The sequence below is a fragment of the Ictalurus punctatus genome, chromosome 15, assembly GCF_001660625.3.
Source record: "Ictalurus punctatus breed USDA103 chromosome 15, Coco_2.0, whole genome shotgun sequence".
Taxonomy (NCBI): Eukaryota; Metazoa; Chordata; class Actinopteri; order Siluriformes; family Ictaluridae; genus Ictalurus; species Ictalurus punctatus.
Window position 1 is genome coordinate 11,244,774 of NC_030430.2, and position 16,014 is coordinate 11,260,787.

The 16,014-nt window shown below is 37.2% G+C and overlaps 1 protein-coding gene across 2 annotated transcripts in view; it reads right to left on the bottom strand.

Moving 5' to 3' along the window:
* The window catches only part of cntn3a.2 (contactin 3a, tandem duplicate 2), a 91,427-nt gene that overhangs the window by 44,333 nt on the left and 31,080 nt on the right, over positions 1-16,014 (bottom strand). For both annotated transcript variants that reach the window (XM_053686477.1, XM_017486434.3), the window contains exons 4-8: positions 7,756-7,931; positions 7,497-7,589; positions 7,186-7,389; positions 6,248-6,350; positions 3,672-3,856 (exon numbers count right to left, since the gene is read on the bottom strand). In XM_053686477.1, coding sequence (XP_053542452.1) covers positions 3,672-3,856; positions 6,248-6,350; positions 7,186-7,389; positions 7,497-7,589; positions 7,756-7,931 — 761 coding nt within the window. The remainder of the gene's footprint in view (positions 1-3,671; positions 3,857-6,247; positions 6,351-7,185; positions 7,390-7,496; positions 7,590-7,755; positions 7,932-16,014) is intronic.

The following is a 16,014-nucleotide window of genomic DNA, read 5'->3' on the forward strand; positions in this document are numbered from 1 at the left end:
TTTGTGCATATCATGCCACCATTGATGTGTGTATTATTGGGTAATTTTTACTCACAAGCACTCCATAGATTGGAGCATTAAGAACCCAGACTGTGAAAAATAGAGAGGAATATCCAGCAAAATAGATTCTGTCAGAATACTGTTGCTTTGAATGGTATTTTATATTTCATAGACAGCATGAGAACTTGTGAACTGGATTTGCAGCATAAGAATGTGTGAGCGTTACAAAAGTGCAAGCAGCTGTGAATTAAGTGATACCTGAAGACACCTCATTCCATGCAGGTTTCATTTCAAGTGAGAACTAACTTGCCGGCTGAGACATGTTGTAGTTTTTAAGTAACAGCCAACTTAATTAACAGCTAACTTAATTAACAGCTAATGTATTAACAGCTAACTTAATTAAAAGCTAATTTATTAACAGCTAATTTATTAACAGCTAACCTAATTAAAAGTGAACTTAATTGAATTAATAACTGTTAAATTATTTCTGGAGTCATTTTAGTATCTATATATATATTTTTTATATGTGAAACAGTGAGTGTGGAGATAAGAACATTCAGAGCTGAATGCTAGCTTATCTCCCAAGTTGTTTGTGTGAGTTGAAGAGAATGATGAACTTGACCAGCGGATCGAGACAGATAAATGATACCTCCTGAAGAAGTGAATACCTTCAAGATGGATCATACCTCAGGAAGATGCAAATATCTCAAGGTGGACTGATCATTCCTTAGATCATGCTTTAAGCCAGCGCTTTCATTGGGACTTCCTTAACGTTTTTGAAACCTGCCTGCAAGCTAAAACATATAGCGTTCACCAAAGAATGTACATGAAACTGAGAGTAAGATGGAATCATATGTATGAACATATAATCAGTCAGAATATTAGACAAAAGAATATGTCTATTCTTTTGATCATGTGTTATTCTTGGATTGTTTTCCCCTCTCCTTGTTATACTTTCTCTCTGTATGTGCACATGCTTGTGTGCATGTATACTTGTATATCTTTCTCTCTGTCCCGCCATCCATTTCTCTACATATGCAGTATTTCCCAGATGAGAACCATTGTGATTGACGTCACTACTCTGTCACCCCTTGGCCCTCACTTTGGCAGACCTTGTTTATGTTTGTGTTATGTGTTATGCTATCTTTGAAACCTTGTACCATGAAGCCAGTTTAGCTGGCTAGCCAGGTAAATTTCAGTTTAGTTTGTGCCAACCTTGAGTTTTAGGTACCATGAAAGTGGCTCGACTTTTACCAGTGTTCATCCCCATAGTGACTTATGCTCCACGGCTAATCTGCTCTGGGGCAGGTAATGTTCTGAGTAAGAGAACCCAAAGCCAACTTGGACCAATCAGCTGTGAGCAAAAGTGACATATAAGTGACACAATTAATTCAACTCCCCAGCACAAATTGTAAGAAGAGCACTTTGCAGAGAAACATTTAAATAAAACAATTTTCATTTATATTAAATGAATTTACATGAAATATGTTGGGGTTATAAATTTTCAATCCATTTATTCTCATTGTGAGCCTATAGAAGTAAACTTACACATTTACACAATCAGCAATGTTCCTGAGCTTTGAAAGCCGCAATGGTGTTGCTTTTAGTGGTTAGTGTAGGTATAAACTCCTCATATTTCCGCAAAATAATTTCTTGCTTTTCAATTGGAAGTATACACATCTGTTTTTTTTCCCGATGTTGAACATTATTGGCTGTTCAGTGCCGACGTCACACGCTTGTGCACATGCTTGTGGACTAATCACAGCTTAAAGATCAAAGCCTGTGTTGACAGAGTATGTTGATAACCAGTGTCATGGTAACAATAAAGCCTGATTGAATTTGCTTTTATCAACTCGAAACTAATCCCAAAGCTCTGAGTTTGTTCAGCTTGCTTCATGGTACAGACCCCTTGTCATTTTGAGCTATATATCAAACCCTGTTTATACCAGCACTAGGCTAGCCTTAAGAACGATGTACTTGTTCTACAGGTTATAGATGTTAAGACATATGTAAAGTGGAGCTTCAGCTTATTGTACAGGTGACATCAGACATTTGTATTTTTCTGCACCTTTTATAAATACTGGAATATTGTAGCTGTCCAGTGACTGTAAGGGGGAGTTCCTTTTATCCTGTTTTTGGGATAGAAGCAGGAAGAAACAGAAGAAACTATATTTTCTATTGTTTTGGTTCTGGCAAGGGAAGGTAGATTTTTGAAAAATTGGAGCTAGATGTCTTTTGTTTTATTTTGGCCACACTCACCCTGACACTTAAAGTATTCCTCAATAACAAATGTTTTGTTTTCAATACATTTACTTCAAAACAACTAAACTGGTATCTGGTGTCTTGACTTGTGTTATGACCCTTGCTACCTTCTGACATCTAGTTTGAAGTTAACTTGATTTCTTATGCAGAAACAAAAAAGGTTCACCTACTCTATGAAAAGCTGCGCTGAGTGTGAATTCCTACCTTTCATCTTTGAAGTGGAAAAAGAAAATTGGAACACAGAACTATGTGTTGTTTTATATATAACACTTTTCAATATATCGTTTTGTTTAACAAATAAAATATATATAATAAGTAATAAGTCAATCTGCTAGGCTGCAAAGGTGAAAATCTTAAAAAAAAAAAAAAAAAAAAAAAAAAAAAAACATCTTTAAAGTTATACCAGAATTACTGTGAAGTAATTTATATTGCCCTTATATATAACCCTGCTTTCCAGGTGAAGAGGCACATATTTGCCCATCACATTTCGGGATGTAAGAGAAGTTCAGCAGTTGTCCCAGGGAAGCTTTTTAATAAAGAATTAATTTCATATTAAGAAACTATTTGTCTCCCATTTGTCCTCAACTAAATCTTGACCTTCCAGACATGGCGATTGTGTGGAGTTGGCCGTGGACCAACCAAAAGTGTAGCCATTCTATTGAGATGTAATTAATTTGATTATCAACAAAAAACGGTTCCTGTTTGCCACCTTTCTGAATTCCCAAACACGCTAAAAGATGTTTCCATCAACATTTAACACCAATGACACTTGTTACTGCACACAATGCTGTGCTGCCAACACCAATTAAACAAGGTTCATTTTTTTTGTTCTCAGCCATGTAGTCATGGAAACTATATAAGGCTTATGGCAGAATAGAAAAGCACTGAATGGAAGATAATTGGAAAAACTCCAATGAAATGGCAAAACCTTTTCTGCTCTAAGATAATGATGAGAATTGGGAATAATGGGAGCGATGACACAAAGTTGTGTTGCGTTGGAGTCCCAAGCTCAGAATGAAAACAAGCATGAGACAAGTTCAACATGTAAATCTAAATGTTTTTGTTGTACTCTATATTGGTGTAAGTGTATGTCTTTCAGTTCCACACCATTGGCACATGCCTTGTGCACATCTCTTGCTGCTGAATGGATGATTAGGGTTTCTATTTCTATTTAATGAGGTGACAGACTGTGCAGAACAGAGTCCTTGAAATAGTATGTTTGTTTCTCTTGATTTGCACAGTTTAGGTAGCAAAACTGCCTTCAATGTTGTCTGATCTAGACGGGGTCAGTCAGATCAGTTTTCAGTAGAAAAAAAAAAGTAAAAAAGTAGAAAACCATTTATGAGTGTAATTTAATGGGATAAAACACACACACACACACACACACACACAAACAACCAGAACCTTACCATGGAAGGAGAGTCGTCCTTTCACAGTGTTCCTGCCCATCTTGTTCTCTGCCACACACTCGTAACCACCTGCATCCTCTTGCTGGAAACTGGGAATCTCCAGAACGACATTAGAGTTCTTCATCTTCACTTTGTTGGGAAAGGGAACTCCATTAGCCCTTCTCCATGTTATTTCAGGCACTGGACTGAGTAAAATACAACTCCAGTCAACTCCGCTATTACTGGTATGGTACCAAAGCCACATTATTTGCAGCGTTGCATTTAGTATATTGTGTAACCTCCCACTGCCATCATAAGAGCACTGAGTCTGCTCCTATAAGGTTTGATGAGATCAGAGAATACAGAGCAAAGAATCAAGTCTAAATACAGGATCTCTCCAGATCCTCTCTCTAAGTTTCTAGCTCCTGTCTCATGGACCTCTTCAGCTCGCCCCACAGGTTTTCTAGACAAAAGCTTGATTCTGAAGTTATTGGACCATTTTTTCTGTGCGTTTGACATATGTCTTTGATCACTGTCAAGTTGGAAGATCCAACCACAACCCAGTGGAAGCCAGATTTTAATTTAAAGTTTCCTCATACTTCATGAAGTCTATGTTTTCATGTATCCTAACAAGGGTCCCAGGGCCTTTGGAGGAAAAACAGCACCACAACATCACAGATTCCCCACCATACTTAATATTGGAGATTTGATTATTTTCTGTATAATCAACCTTCTTCTTATGCCAAACCCATATTTTATTGCCACATCTGACCACAGAACCTGGTTCCATTGTCTAGCGCAGTGGTTCTCAAACTTTTTTAGCACACGGCCCCCCTTGTGTAGGGTGCTAGAGTCTTAAAATTTTCACACTGGGCTGTTCTATATTAACTTTCTTAGCTAAGAGACTATGTTCTTTATCTAAAAACTTATCCATTTTAAGTTATCTTAAGTTTTATCAGTGTGTGGCAGTACTGTACACTAGTATATCAACAGATGTCTATGTTTGGTGAAGTTTCAGCTTAATGTGCTTTGTATAATTGATTTAATTTATTAATATTTCTAATTTTTATGTACATCATAGTTCAAAGGTTGACAATCCTGACTTACATATAGGTAGAATTAATTTAAAAATAATAATTTCTATGCACATTACATTTTTGTTTAGATAAAAGAAAAGCATTTCTTCTGGCACATGTTCTAAATAGTTGTTGGCATGTTGGCATCTAATCCTACACAGTCTTTTTTTAATTGTAGTATATGATGTGAGCTTAGGGGAGATATAAATGCCTCCCCCCAAATAAGAAACAACTGATCTAAATAAAAATAATAATAATAATAATCGGGTCAATTAAAATGTCTGACTTTTGAAAAAAAAAAAAAGGCATATGAGAAGTGATGAGTAAATTATTGGTAATGATAAAACATCAACATTTAGGCAAGACTTGTTTGATATAGATTTTCCCTGCTCACAATATACCATTTAAAAAATCATGACATAAACAATATAAACAATTTAATTAAAAAAATTAATAATTTTGTCCTTTTTCTCTTTCTGACAGAAACTAACTGATGCTAAATATACTTGTTGAATGTTAGCTAAATTAAACATACATTGATAGTTTGTATTTCTCTTTAATGAGCACCAAACATTCTCCATTTACCATGGCAGAGAGTGAGAGCATTTGAGATAGAGAGCAGAGGGTGGGTTAGTTAATATCGTAGAGTTTAACACCTGTGCAAATCATTCCAGATTCATATGACGACTGTCTAATCTCCCATTTTATTTGCATATTTCTGAGTGATAACTCATACTAGCCTACTCTCATGTTAAACTGCGGAGCTCCTGGTAAAATAATCAGAGCACACATTACTGGATATTGTGATGGTCTAATATTGTGTATAGATGATTAAATCACTATAATCGCACAATCCTAATTTAGTCAATGTTCACTTAGTATGTAATCACAGTGTGTTGTGTGTTTAGATCTGTTATGCCAGGTGACAAGTGATAAAGCGGTGCAACAAGTCATAAATAAGGGAAGTTGCTTTTAAGTGATGCTTCAGTAAGCAGGAGACTCATTTAGCAAATAAGGTTGCTGTTGATTCCTTCTGCCCCTATTTCCTTCCCTTGCATCCTGTCAAATATTGAACATTTCCAAACATTAAAAGAGTTCAATAAAATGTCAAATAATTTAATAAACAACTGAAGAATACCATGAATGGTTTTAAAAAAAAATAGTAAGAGTACTTAATAAAAGAGTAGAGTGCCATGCAGAGGGGATTCCCTGTAAAAGAACCGTGAACACTTAACTAACCCCAAAAATGCTAACCTCCACATTATTTAAAAAATAAATACAAAAATAAAATAAAAACTGACTCTGGCTTCTACTCTGTGCACTTTGCTTCTCTAGAACTCAATTATAAATCTTGTATGGTAGCACTACTTGTATTGTTCTCTGCTTGATATATCGCTTTGCTTGTATTTCCTCATTTGTAAGTTGCTTTGGATAAAAGCATCTGCTAAATGAATAAATGTAAATGTAAAAGAAGAACAGAGACAGGCATAGACTGAAAAACTACTGAGGAGCTTTACTTACTTCCCCAGAGCAAAACATTCCAGTATCACAATGGAGCCCTTGGCAGCTGGAACCATGTCAGGGAAATGAACTTCAATTTTAGGCTCATATTCACCCATCACACCTATGAGGCAGAAAGCAAAAAGAGCTTGTTTTCCCTTTGCTAAGATAAGATTATTTAAGTCTGAGCACAAAAGAATGAAATTTAAAAAAAGATTGACAAAAAAACAAAAACAATTTTGAACGTATTTGAAGTTAACACAGTGTTGCGCCATGCCGAGTTTGCTTTTGCACTGTTGGGGAATATTTCATTTAGCCACTGGCAAGGTTTGTTTGATTTGAAGGCAGCAGCGAGGGATTTTTCATAGAGAGCAAGCAAAACTTTACCAAAGCCCCCAAAATACGAAATATAATAAAACAATGGATACCTTGAAGATCTGTACTTCCCAAAAAAGTTTGTGCTCAAGTCACATGCTCGTGTCTGTGGATAATCTGCTTATCCCAGGATTCTTATTTATCTTTATTTACTATAAGCTCATACTGAACGTCATTTCAACACAATTAGTACCGGTTGTCTATACTCTTCTACAAGGTTTCTCAGAGACATTTTCCTTGACATTGTCACCTCTGGCTTGCTATTTAGGGAAATATAAATCTACATCTGAATTTCTGTAAAGCTGCTTTGTGACTATATGAATTGTTAAAAGCACTATACATGTGCAATTGAACTGAATTAAATGTGTGCAACCATAGTAACATAATCTTCAAACCAAGTCGTAGCTTAACAAATGTTTTGAATCTGCAGGCATTTTAATAATAATATGAAAAAAATATGAATGTGGTGAGGATTGTGTTAAATCATGTTTAATTTTCAGTTCATATAATTATTCATTTATACTATTATGGAACACTAAGCAGTGCAGCTTCTGATTAGATTGTGAAAGTGAAAACATTCTCACCATCTGTCCTCAGGACCAGCGGAGTGGGAGAGCTCAGCATTTTGACCTTTGTAATGCGATTAACCACCACGCATGTGTAGTTCCCGACGTCCGAAGGCTCTACTTTAGCGATGTAAAGGTTCCCAGTCTCTTGCGAGACAAAACGTCTGCTGTCTTGCTGGACAAAGTATGGGTACTCATTGAACACCCAGGCAAAATGCAGCTCTAAAAAGTGATAGCAGCATAGATATGAATTAAGATATGAATAAGTAAATGGTTAATAAAACATACTATTAGACTTGAAATTGTCAAATAATGTTTCAGAGCCTCACCTCCTGCATATATGGGTGTACCACACAGTAAAACTACTCCTTGGCCCTCACGTACTGACACAGCACTTCTCATTTGAGTTTTGAAATTCAAGTCTGTAATGTTATAAAAAGATAAAACAATGTCATGTGTGGACAAGTGTAAAATAAGAAGAAACACAAGTGCAAAAGTAATGACCATAACAGTTTAACAGCTAAAAATCTGTCTCTGTATACTCAGTGTGAACTGGGTTAGTCAGCGTAAGTGGGGCTAGTAACTCACAGGCAAACTGAAGGCTCGCTCTCCTGCTGAGAATGGCTCCCAGTGAGTTAAAAGCAGTGCACTGGTAGATTCCCGTGTCCTCTGCAAGGTCCAGATTCCTGATCACCAGATTCCCCCCAGACAGACGCCGCCGATAATCAGACCTCAGCTCAATCAGCGTGCCGTTCAGTGTCCACCTACAATTAATCATACACAAATCATAACAGGAAGTGTCCAGAGACTTCATCTGACTCCTGGAACTGCCTGGAAATTTTTAAAAATTTCTTTATTTGTGGCACACAAACTATTGTCACAGCTATAGATATTTGAGTACCACAGATAAATAAGCTTTAATGCATAGATAACAGTACTGCTGTGTGATATGGTGATACATATAGTAGGATTATAGTAAAAAATTTATCCTACACTATCCATATCGCCAATGTGGCAAAAACCACTTTTCAGCAGCCAATTTACATCACTAAGTTCGGCACTAGGAGCTGCTAGCAGTGTGCTGTATCAAAAATGAAAACAAAAATGGAAGGAGAATGACACAGGGTGAAAGTGCCCGCAACACTCACAGAACATTCCACAGAACAGGCATCAGCCCAACTAAAAGATGAGGAACTTGTACCCAAAATTGAGGTACTTCTATGTTTGCATGTGGTTTAGGTATAACAATTCAAGCACTGACCAGAAAATAGTCATTTATAAGGTATGCCACAGACCTGTCATGAATGCATGCAATTTTTTCATAAATTTTAGAAAAAAATTTATATATTGTGATTATATATTGCTTCAAGATATGAAATTATCCATATTGTGATATAAGACTTTGTCCATATTGCCCAGCCCTTCATAAATAAATAGATCCTTTTTTACCTTTTGCATCAAAATACAAATAAATTTTAGTAAGCATAGGAAAGACTAAAATTATTTGTACAATATGAAACTATATGTATGAAATGTGTGTTATTATTATTGCAAAGATTGTGTTTAGCTGTAGACTTATTTTGGCGTCATCTTTAGTCATGGTGTATGATCAAGTTATTCCTTACTGCTGACTACACTAGAAACCAAATGTAACCCTGATGGCACACATTATATAACAATCATTTTGTGTAAATAGCCTCAGCCTATTCACATCATGATTTGGACTTTTGATGTTTTTAGATGATATGATTCTCAAAGAAACTGAAATGTGTCATTTTGCATTTAAAACAGGCTCAAAAAATGAACAAAATTACACAATGCTGCATTAGAAGGATAACGACTTTGTTCAAAGCTACTGTTTAAGGATAAATCCTGTGTACTATATTTGTTAACGTACAATTATACCTTGAACATGACAAATCCTAACAAGCCCATTTAGGTCATTTGACGTGAGACTAACATGGTTAAACTTGTAACAGTTCCCTTTTTGGTTTGGAGGGAAATGAGGAAACGGGAGGCAGGCTTGTGACAATTAAAAAGGGGCTATTTATTTACTTAACCTTTTCTACATCCATTTTTCAATTGTATTTTACTGCACACACACACACACACACACACACACACACACACACATATATATATATATATATATATACCCAATGGTGCTCGGAAGTTTGTTAACCCTTTAGAATTTTCTATATACCTACATACATATACATATAACCTAAAACATCATTACATTTTCACACATGTCCTAAAAAATGATAACGAGAACCCAATTAAACAAATGAGATGAAAATATTATACTTGGTCATTTATGTATTGAGTAAATTATCCAATATTACATATCTGTTAGTGGCAAAAGTATGTGAAGCTCTAGGATTAGCAGTTTAATTTGAAGGTGAAACTAGAGTTAAGTGTTTTCAATCAGTGGGATGACAATCAGGTGTGAGTGAACGCCCGGTTTTATTTAAAGAACAGGGATCTATCAAAGTCTGATCTTCACAACACATGTTTGTGGAGATGTATCAAGGCATGAACAAAGGAGATTTCTGAGGAACTCAGAAGAGTTGTTGATGATCATCAGGCTGGAAAAGGTTATAAAACCCTCTCTAAAGAGTTTGGACTCCACCAATCCACAGTCAGACAGACTGTGTACAAAAGGAGGAAATTCAAGACCATTGTTACCCTCCCCAGGAGTGATCAACCAACAAAGATCACTCCAAGAGCAAGATGTGCAAGGTCACAAGGAAGCACAAGCAAGTCCACGAAGTCACAAAGGGGTCAGGGTAACTTCTAAGCAGCTAAAGGCCTCCCTCACATTGGCTAATGTAAACCACTGCTCTCCAAAAGGAACATTGCTGCTCCTTTGCAGTTTGCTAAAGATCACTTGGACAAGCCAGAAGGCTGTTGGAAAAATATTTTGTGGATAGATGAAATAGAATTTTTGATTTCAATGAGAAGGGCTATGTTTGGAGAAAGGAAAACACTGCATTCCAGCATAAGAACCTTATCCCATCTGTGAAATGTCGTAGTGATAGTCTCATGGTTTGGGGCTGTTTTGCTGCATCTGGGCCAGTACGGCTTGCCATCATTGATGGAACAATGAATTCTGAATTATACCAGTGAATTCTAAACGAAAAGGTCAGGACATCTGTCCATGAACTGAATCTCAGGAGAAACTGTGGCCTGCAGGAAGTCAGTGACCCTAAGCACACAAGTCGTTCTACCAAAGAATGGTTAAAGAAGAATAAAGTTAATATTTTGGAATGGCCAAGTCAAAATCCTGACCATAATTCAATAGAAATGTTGTGGAAGGACCTGAAGCAATCAGTTCATTGAAGAAACTCACCAACATCCCATTGTTGAAGCTGTTCTGTACAGAGGAATGGGCTAAAATTCCTCCAAGCTGATGTGCAGGACTGATCAACAGTTACTGGAAACACTTAGTTGTAGTTAGTGCTGCACAAGGGGTCACACCAGATACTGAAAGCAAAGGTTCACATACTTTTGCCACTCACAGATATGTAATATTGGATGATTTTCCTCAATAAATAAATGACCAAGTATAATATTTTGTCTCATTTGTTTAATTGAGCTATCTTCTTCTACGTTTATGACTTGTGAAAATATGATGATGTAGAAAATTCTATAGGGTTCACAAACTTTCAAGCACCACTGTACACACGGTTCTCTCTCTCTCTCCCTCTCTCTGTCTCTCTTCCTCTCTCTCTCTCTCCGTGGCTTGTCACAGAGAGCCCTGACAGAACAAACAGACACACATAAGTAAACTCAGGCTAATAACATACAGGTAAGAATCAACAGGCATTACCTGCTCGTTTAACCTGCCTCCTCTCCATCCACAGCTGATGCTCAGCTGATATTTTTTGGATATGGGCAGAAACCAAAGAACCCACAGATTTGCACAGAGAGAACATTTGTAACTCAGCATAGACAATAAATAACCTGAGCTCAGGATTAAACCTGGAACCTTGGAGCTGTGAGGCAGGAACACAAGTCATGCAAGTCATGCAAAAATGTGTAGTCATTAGTTATGTCACTGACTTCAGTACAGTTTCATTCTCTTTTTTGGTCATGAATTACTATTACAGAGGATCATCAACCCTCCTTCTTCACACTTGCAGGATCCTGTAGGAAGCCTCTCAAAGAGCCAGAGAAGATCCTAGAGTTTGCCAATCATTTATTTTGGCAGGTGTTCAGTAGATGCATCTGCGCAGGAACTGATGCAGGAAGACACCACATGCTAATTTTTCTTTCCAGGGAGGAAATAATAAATAAATAAATAAATAAATAAATAAATAAATAAATAAATGAATGAATGAATGAAAGAAAAACATTGCCTAAAGCAGCTGAATCCCATGATACTTGGAAGATTTGATAGCCCAATCCCCGTAAGGCTGGTAATAACAGACACCTCCTGGTGTGTTTATCAGGTTGATGCATGAGGTACTTTGCACATTTGGTATCGAAAAATTCACTGTTCCCCCACAGGCTGGTAGTTGCCACCCACAACCTGGAATTCACAGAAGTATTTCAAAGCATTGTTTGCTTTCATTGATGGTTGTTTCTTTTGATGGAACTGTCCCTGCATTGGTCTAGCCCCCACAAGCAGCCTTTTATTTTAAGGTCTGCTCATTGTCAGTGTTGTTATTTGTACTAATAAATGTACAAAGCAAATGCACCTTGGATGTAGGCTGGCAGCAGGGGCAAAACTAGTCCTAACATCTAAGCATTACAAGTGAACACACAAGCATTTGGACAAATTACCAGCTACTTCTAATGGGAAATACAGATGTAAGCTGCTTAACATCAGTCAGGTAAGTTAAAAATAGACATACAGATATCCGGGCCTTATGGAGGGCACTTGACACTCAGCTACATATAGGTGCTACATCCAAACAGAGTGACAAAGCAAGTGAGGAAGAAAGAGGTGGGTGAGAAGTGAGGGTATAGGTGCTTCAGGGCCTTTTTGGAATGTGTCACCATGGATGAACTCAAGTAAACCCTTGCAGTTCATATCAATTTCGCAAAGGCTCATCTGATGAGACTGGCCCTCTGGGCTCTGCAGCTTTGGGTTCATCTGCTCAACTATCGCTGCACTACCCGCCACAGACATCCTGCACCTGTGGACTGCCTTAGCTTTGGCAGCCTACTCGTCATCCAGCCAAGAAAGAAATCATTCTCGAGCACAAACACAGCCAGCATCAGCCAGTTGCTCTCAGCTGGCTTGTAAAGCTTGGCTCCGCCTTTATATACACTCACACACAAAAAACAAACACTGATCAAGCTGGAAGATATATTACACTACAGTTTGTCTTACAACACCAGTGCAGAAGTAATTATTCAAATTTTTCAGTGTGTGGCTGAATAATGAGAATATATAATGGGGATTATCACTCACTTTCCTGATTCTCTGACAGTGAGCTGCCAGTTTAGATTTGTTTGATTCACTACATGGGCTGGGCATCTACAAATACCACATGAACTAATATTTTTTTCCCCCTACAGTAATCCAAATTTCATGCATTCATGCTTTTCTATACAGCAGCCATTTTGTGGGTAAAAACAAGTTTTGTGTGTGATAATGGCAGCCTTAATGCTACATTTAATGCTGGTTTTTTTATTTTTATTTTTTTATTTTTTTTACAAAACTATTTAATTCCTAATTATAGGTTACATACCATGATTTGACAGACTGTTCTCCAAGTTCCGAATGAGGAATGGTAAAAATAATTTTCTTTGCCTTTAAATAACAACCCAGTGATTTCGTGATATTTTATTCAATACATTATCCAGATATTAGGGAATTAATATGTGTTTTTTAATGTGTTTTTTTTTCCTGATCATGTTTATTATGTTTTGTACCAACCTGACAGCATCACTTAATTCTCAGAACAAAACGAACACAATTTACAGGAATGTTTGCTCCTGGTTATCTAGGTTTCAGGACAGGAACAGTTTCAACTCTGAAATCTAAAGGGCTCTAGTTTTCCTACCACATCAAAGACATCACAGGTGTCCTTGATGTGTGACAGGATGGAGAAAACAAATGTCACTGCTTCAAAATGCACTCATCATGCTTGATATATGTGACAGTGCTAAATAAATCGTGATGTCCTTTCAAATCCTGAATGGTGTCTTCTATGAGGGCAATGCGTAAGGTATAAATTAATAGCTGCACAATATATACAACTGGAACTCCTTGGGATTGTGGCTATATATAGTTTACTTTTGTCAGTTTTGTCACACACTCCATATCATACTAAAATAATATTCAGATTTGCCTTTCAATTTCAAATCAAGTACTGTAAACACATAGTAAATTATGCCTGTTTGGATACTATAACAGAGTTATAATATTTTTTAGCATTTAATAATATAATATGGGAATAAATGTTTCAAAAATAAAAGAAATAGAAAGTATTGTTGTGAAACAAACACAAGAGAAAAGAAGAGTCAAAAGAAAAATATCAATAAAACTATTGGTCTTACTTGTTTTTTTACTGCACAAAACCAAAGAATGTTCTACCTTCTTGTATTCCCAAAATCTACTCTAACCTTTAAAAAATACTTTTTGACTGATATTTCAGCTTTTAGATACATGATACAGTGGATATAAAAAAGTGTACACACCTCTGTTAAAATTTCAGGTTTTTGTGAAGTAAAAGAATTAAACTAAGATAAATCATGTCAGATCTTTCCCCACATTTAATGTGTCATTGCACAATATACAAATAAACTGAACAGCATTCAGAAACTTTTTGAATGGAAGGGGGGGGGGGGGGGGGGGGGTACAATAACCTAGTTGCATAAGTGTGCATACCCCTCAACTAATACTTTGTTGAAGAACCCTTTGATCTTATTACACAACTCAGTCTTTTTTGGTAAGTACAGCCTGCTTCAGGTCACCCCACAGATTTTTTGTTGGATTCAGGTCTGGGCTCTGGCTAGGTAATTTCGGTTAAGCCATTCCTTTGTTGAATTGTATGTATGCTTTGGGTCATTGTCATGCCGAAAGGTGAAATTCCTATTCATTATGAAGGTTGGGCACTAAAATCGAATGGTATTTGCAGCTTTATGATTCCCTCCACCTTGATAAAAGCCCCAGTTCTGGCTGAAGAAAAAGCTGCCACCATGCTTCACCGTGGACATGGTGCTCTTTTAGTGGTGCTTTTTTTTTTGCCCCAGACATACCTTTTGGAATAATGAAATAATTATTCCTTTTGGAATTGGTCTCATCAGGCCATAACACATTTTGCCACATGGTTTGGGGTGATTTATTAGGGCATAGATTTGTTAGAAAGATCTTCTGTCTAGCTACGCTACCCCATAGCCCAGACATGTGAAGAATATGATGGATTGTTGTCACATGCAGAGAGTAATCAGTATTGGTTAGATATGGCCGTAGCTCCTTTAATGTTGCCTTATGTCTCTTGGCAGCCTCCCTGGTGAGTTTTTGTCTTGTCCTTTTGTACATTTTGGAGGGATGCCCTGTTCTTGGTAATGTTTTGGAAATTCATTTATACCCCTCTCCTGATTGATACCTTTTGACCATGGCTTCAGAATTCAGATGAAAGCAAGAAGATGTCAAGAAAATCCTAGAGCAACAGCTGGTCTTTATTTGGAATTAATCAAAATAATTTCATTGATGACAGCTGTATGATAATTACTTTTGAACATGAGACTGAATGTGATTGGGTCGTTCACACGTTGCTGCTCCCCAGGATTTTTTGGAATTTTAAGGTGAATTTAATGAGCTTTCTTCATGATTAGTCTTACCGTTTAATATAATTGTATTTTTAGTTTGAGATTGTTTTCATTTTGTGGATTCGCTGATTCTCTTGCTGGGCAATGCTCACATGGATGGAAATGAGTTGTATTTGAAGTTACAAGGCCAAAAACTTCTTCAAAACTGAACAAAATATGGAGTGAAGCTGCCAGTAGACAGGTGACTGACCTGACATTCTCTCATCCACCGATTCTGATGATGTTTACTTGCTCCCCCCGTGCTCACATCCAGCGAGTGTCAAGCTGAAGGATCGGATAAGACGGTCTGTGTCTAGGGGATCCGCCTGGACTCTGGATATTTCTAAGGACTTCAGCATTTTATCTGCTGGCCTTGGATTGGTTGGACTTGGGCCAAAATGCGAATTACTTGGCTGTTATGGGCTTCCACTACTCCATACTGGACTATATCGCCTAAAGTCTTCATATCGGCTCTTGGCTGGAGTTTATAATCAGTGCACCACCTTGGGGATTGCCTGACGTCCTTGCTACATTCATTGTAGATCACACTGCTATGAAGGTAATCAAAAACCTCTATCACCGAGGGTTCGTCCCATATTCCGGTACATTGGTCTTCTTCTTCTCGCTTCGTTCGGGATGTAGAAAGCGTGGTGTCAAACGTGAGTATCTTCACTCTGAACTACTGTTCTTCATCACCTGTGTCCTCTGACTATTAAGATGGCCTTATTGAACGCGAGGTCAATATCAAACAAATCATTTGTTTTGAATTTTTTTATTCACAAGGACTCGACTGCCTATTAATGACTGAAACTTGTCTCGGCACATTGTTTCTCTTGACGAACTCTCTCCTTCAAACTACTCTTTTTTAGCTCGCCCAGGACTTCGGGACACGGAGGTGTTGTGACCTCTGTGTTCAATAATAATCAAGTGCAAAATTCTTCCCACAGACCAGTTTTTGAGCTTTGAGGCTCAGGTATTTCTGGCTGATCTAGCAGAGCCTATCTTGTGTGCTCTGCTTTAAAGACCACCAAAATATAATGCTAACGTTATTAAACAATTTTCTGAGTTCTTAGTGGCTCT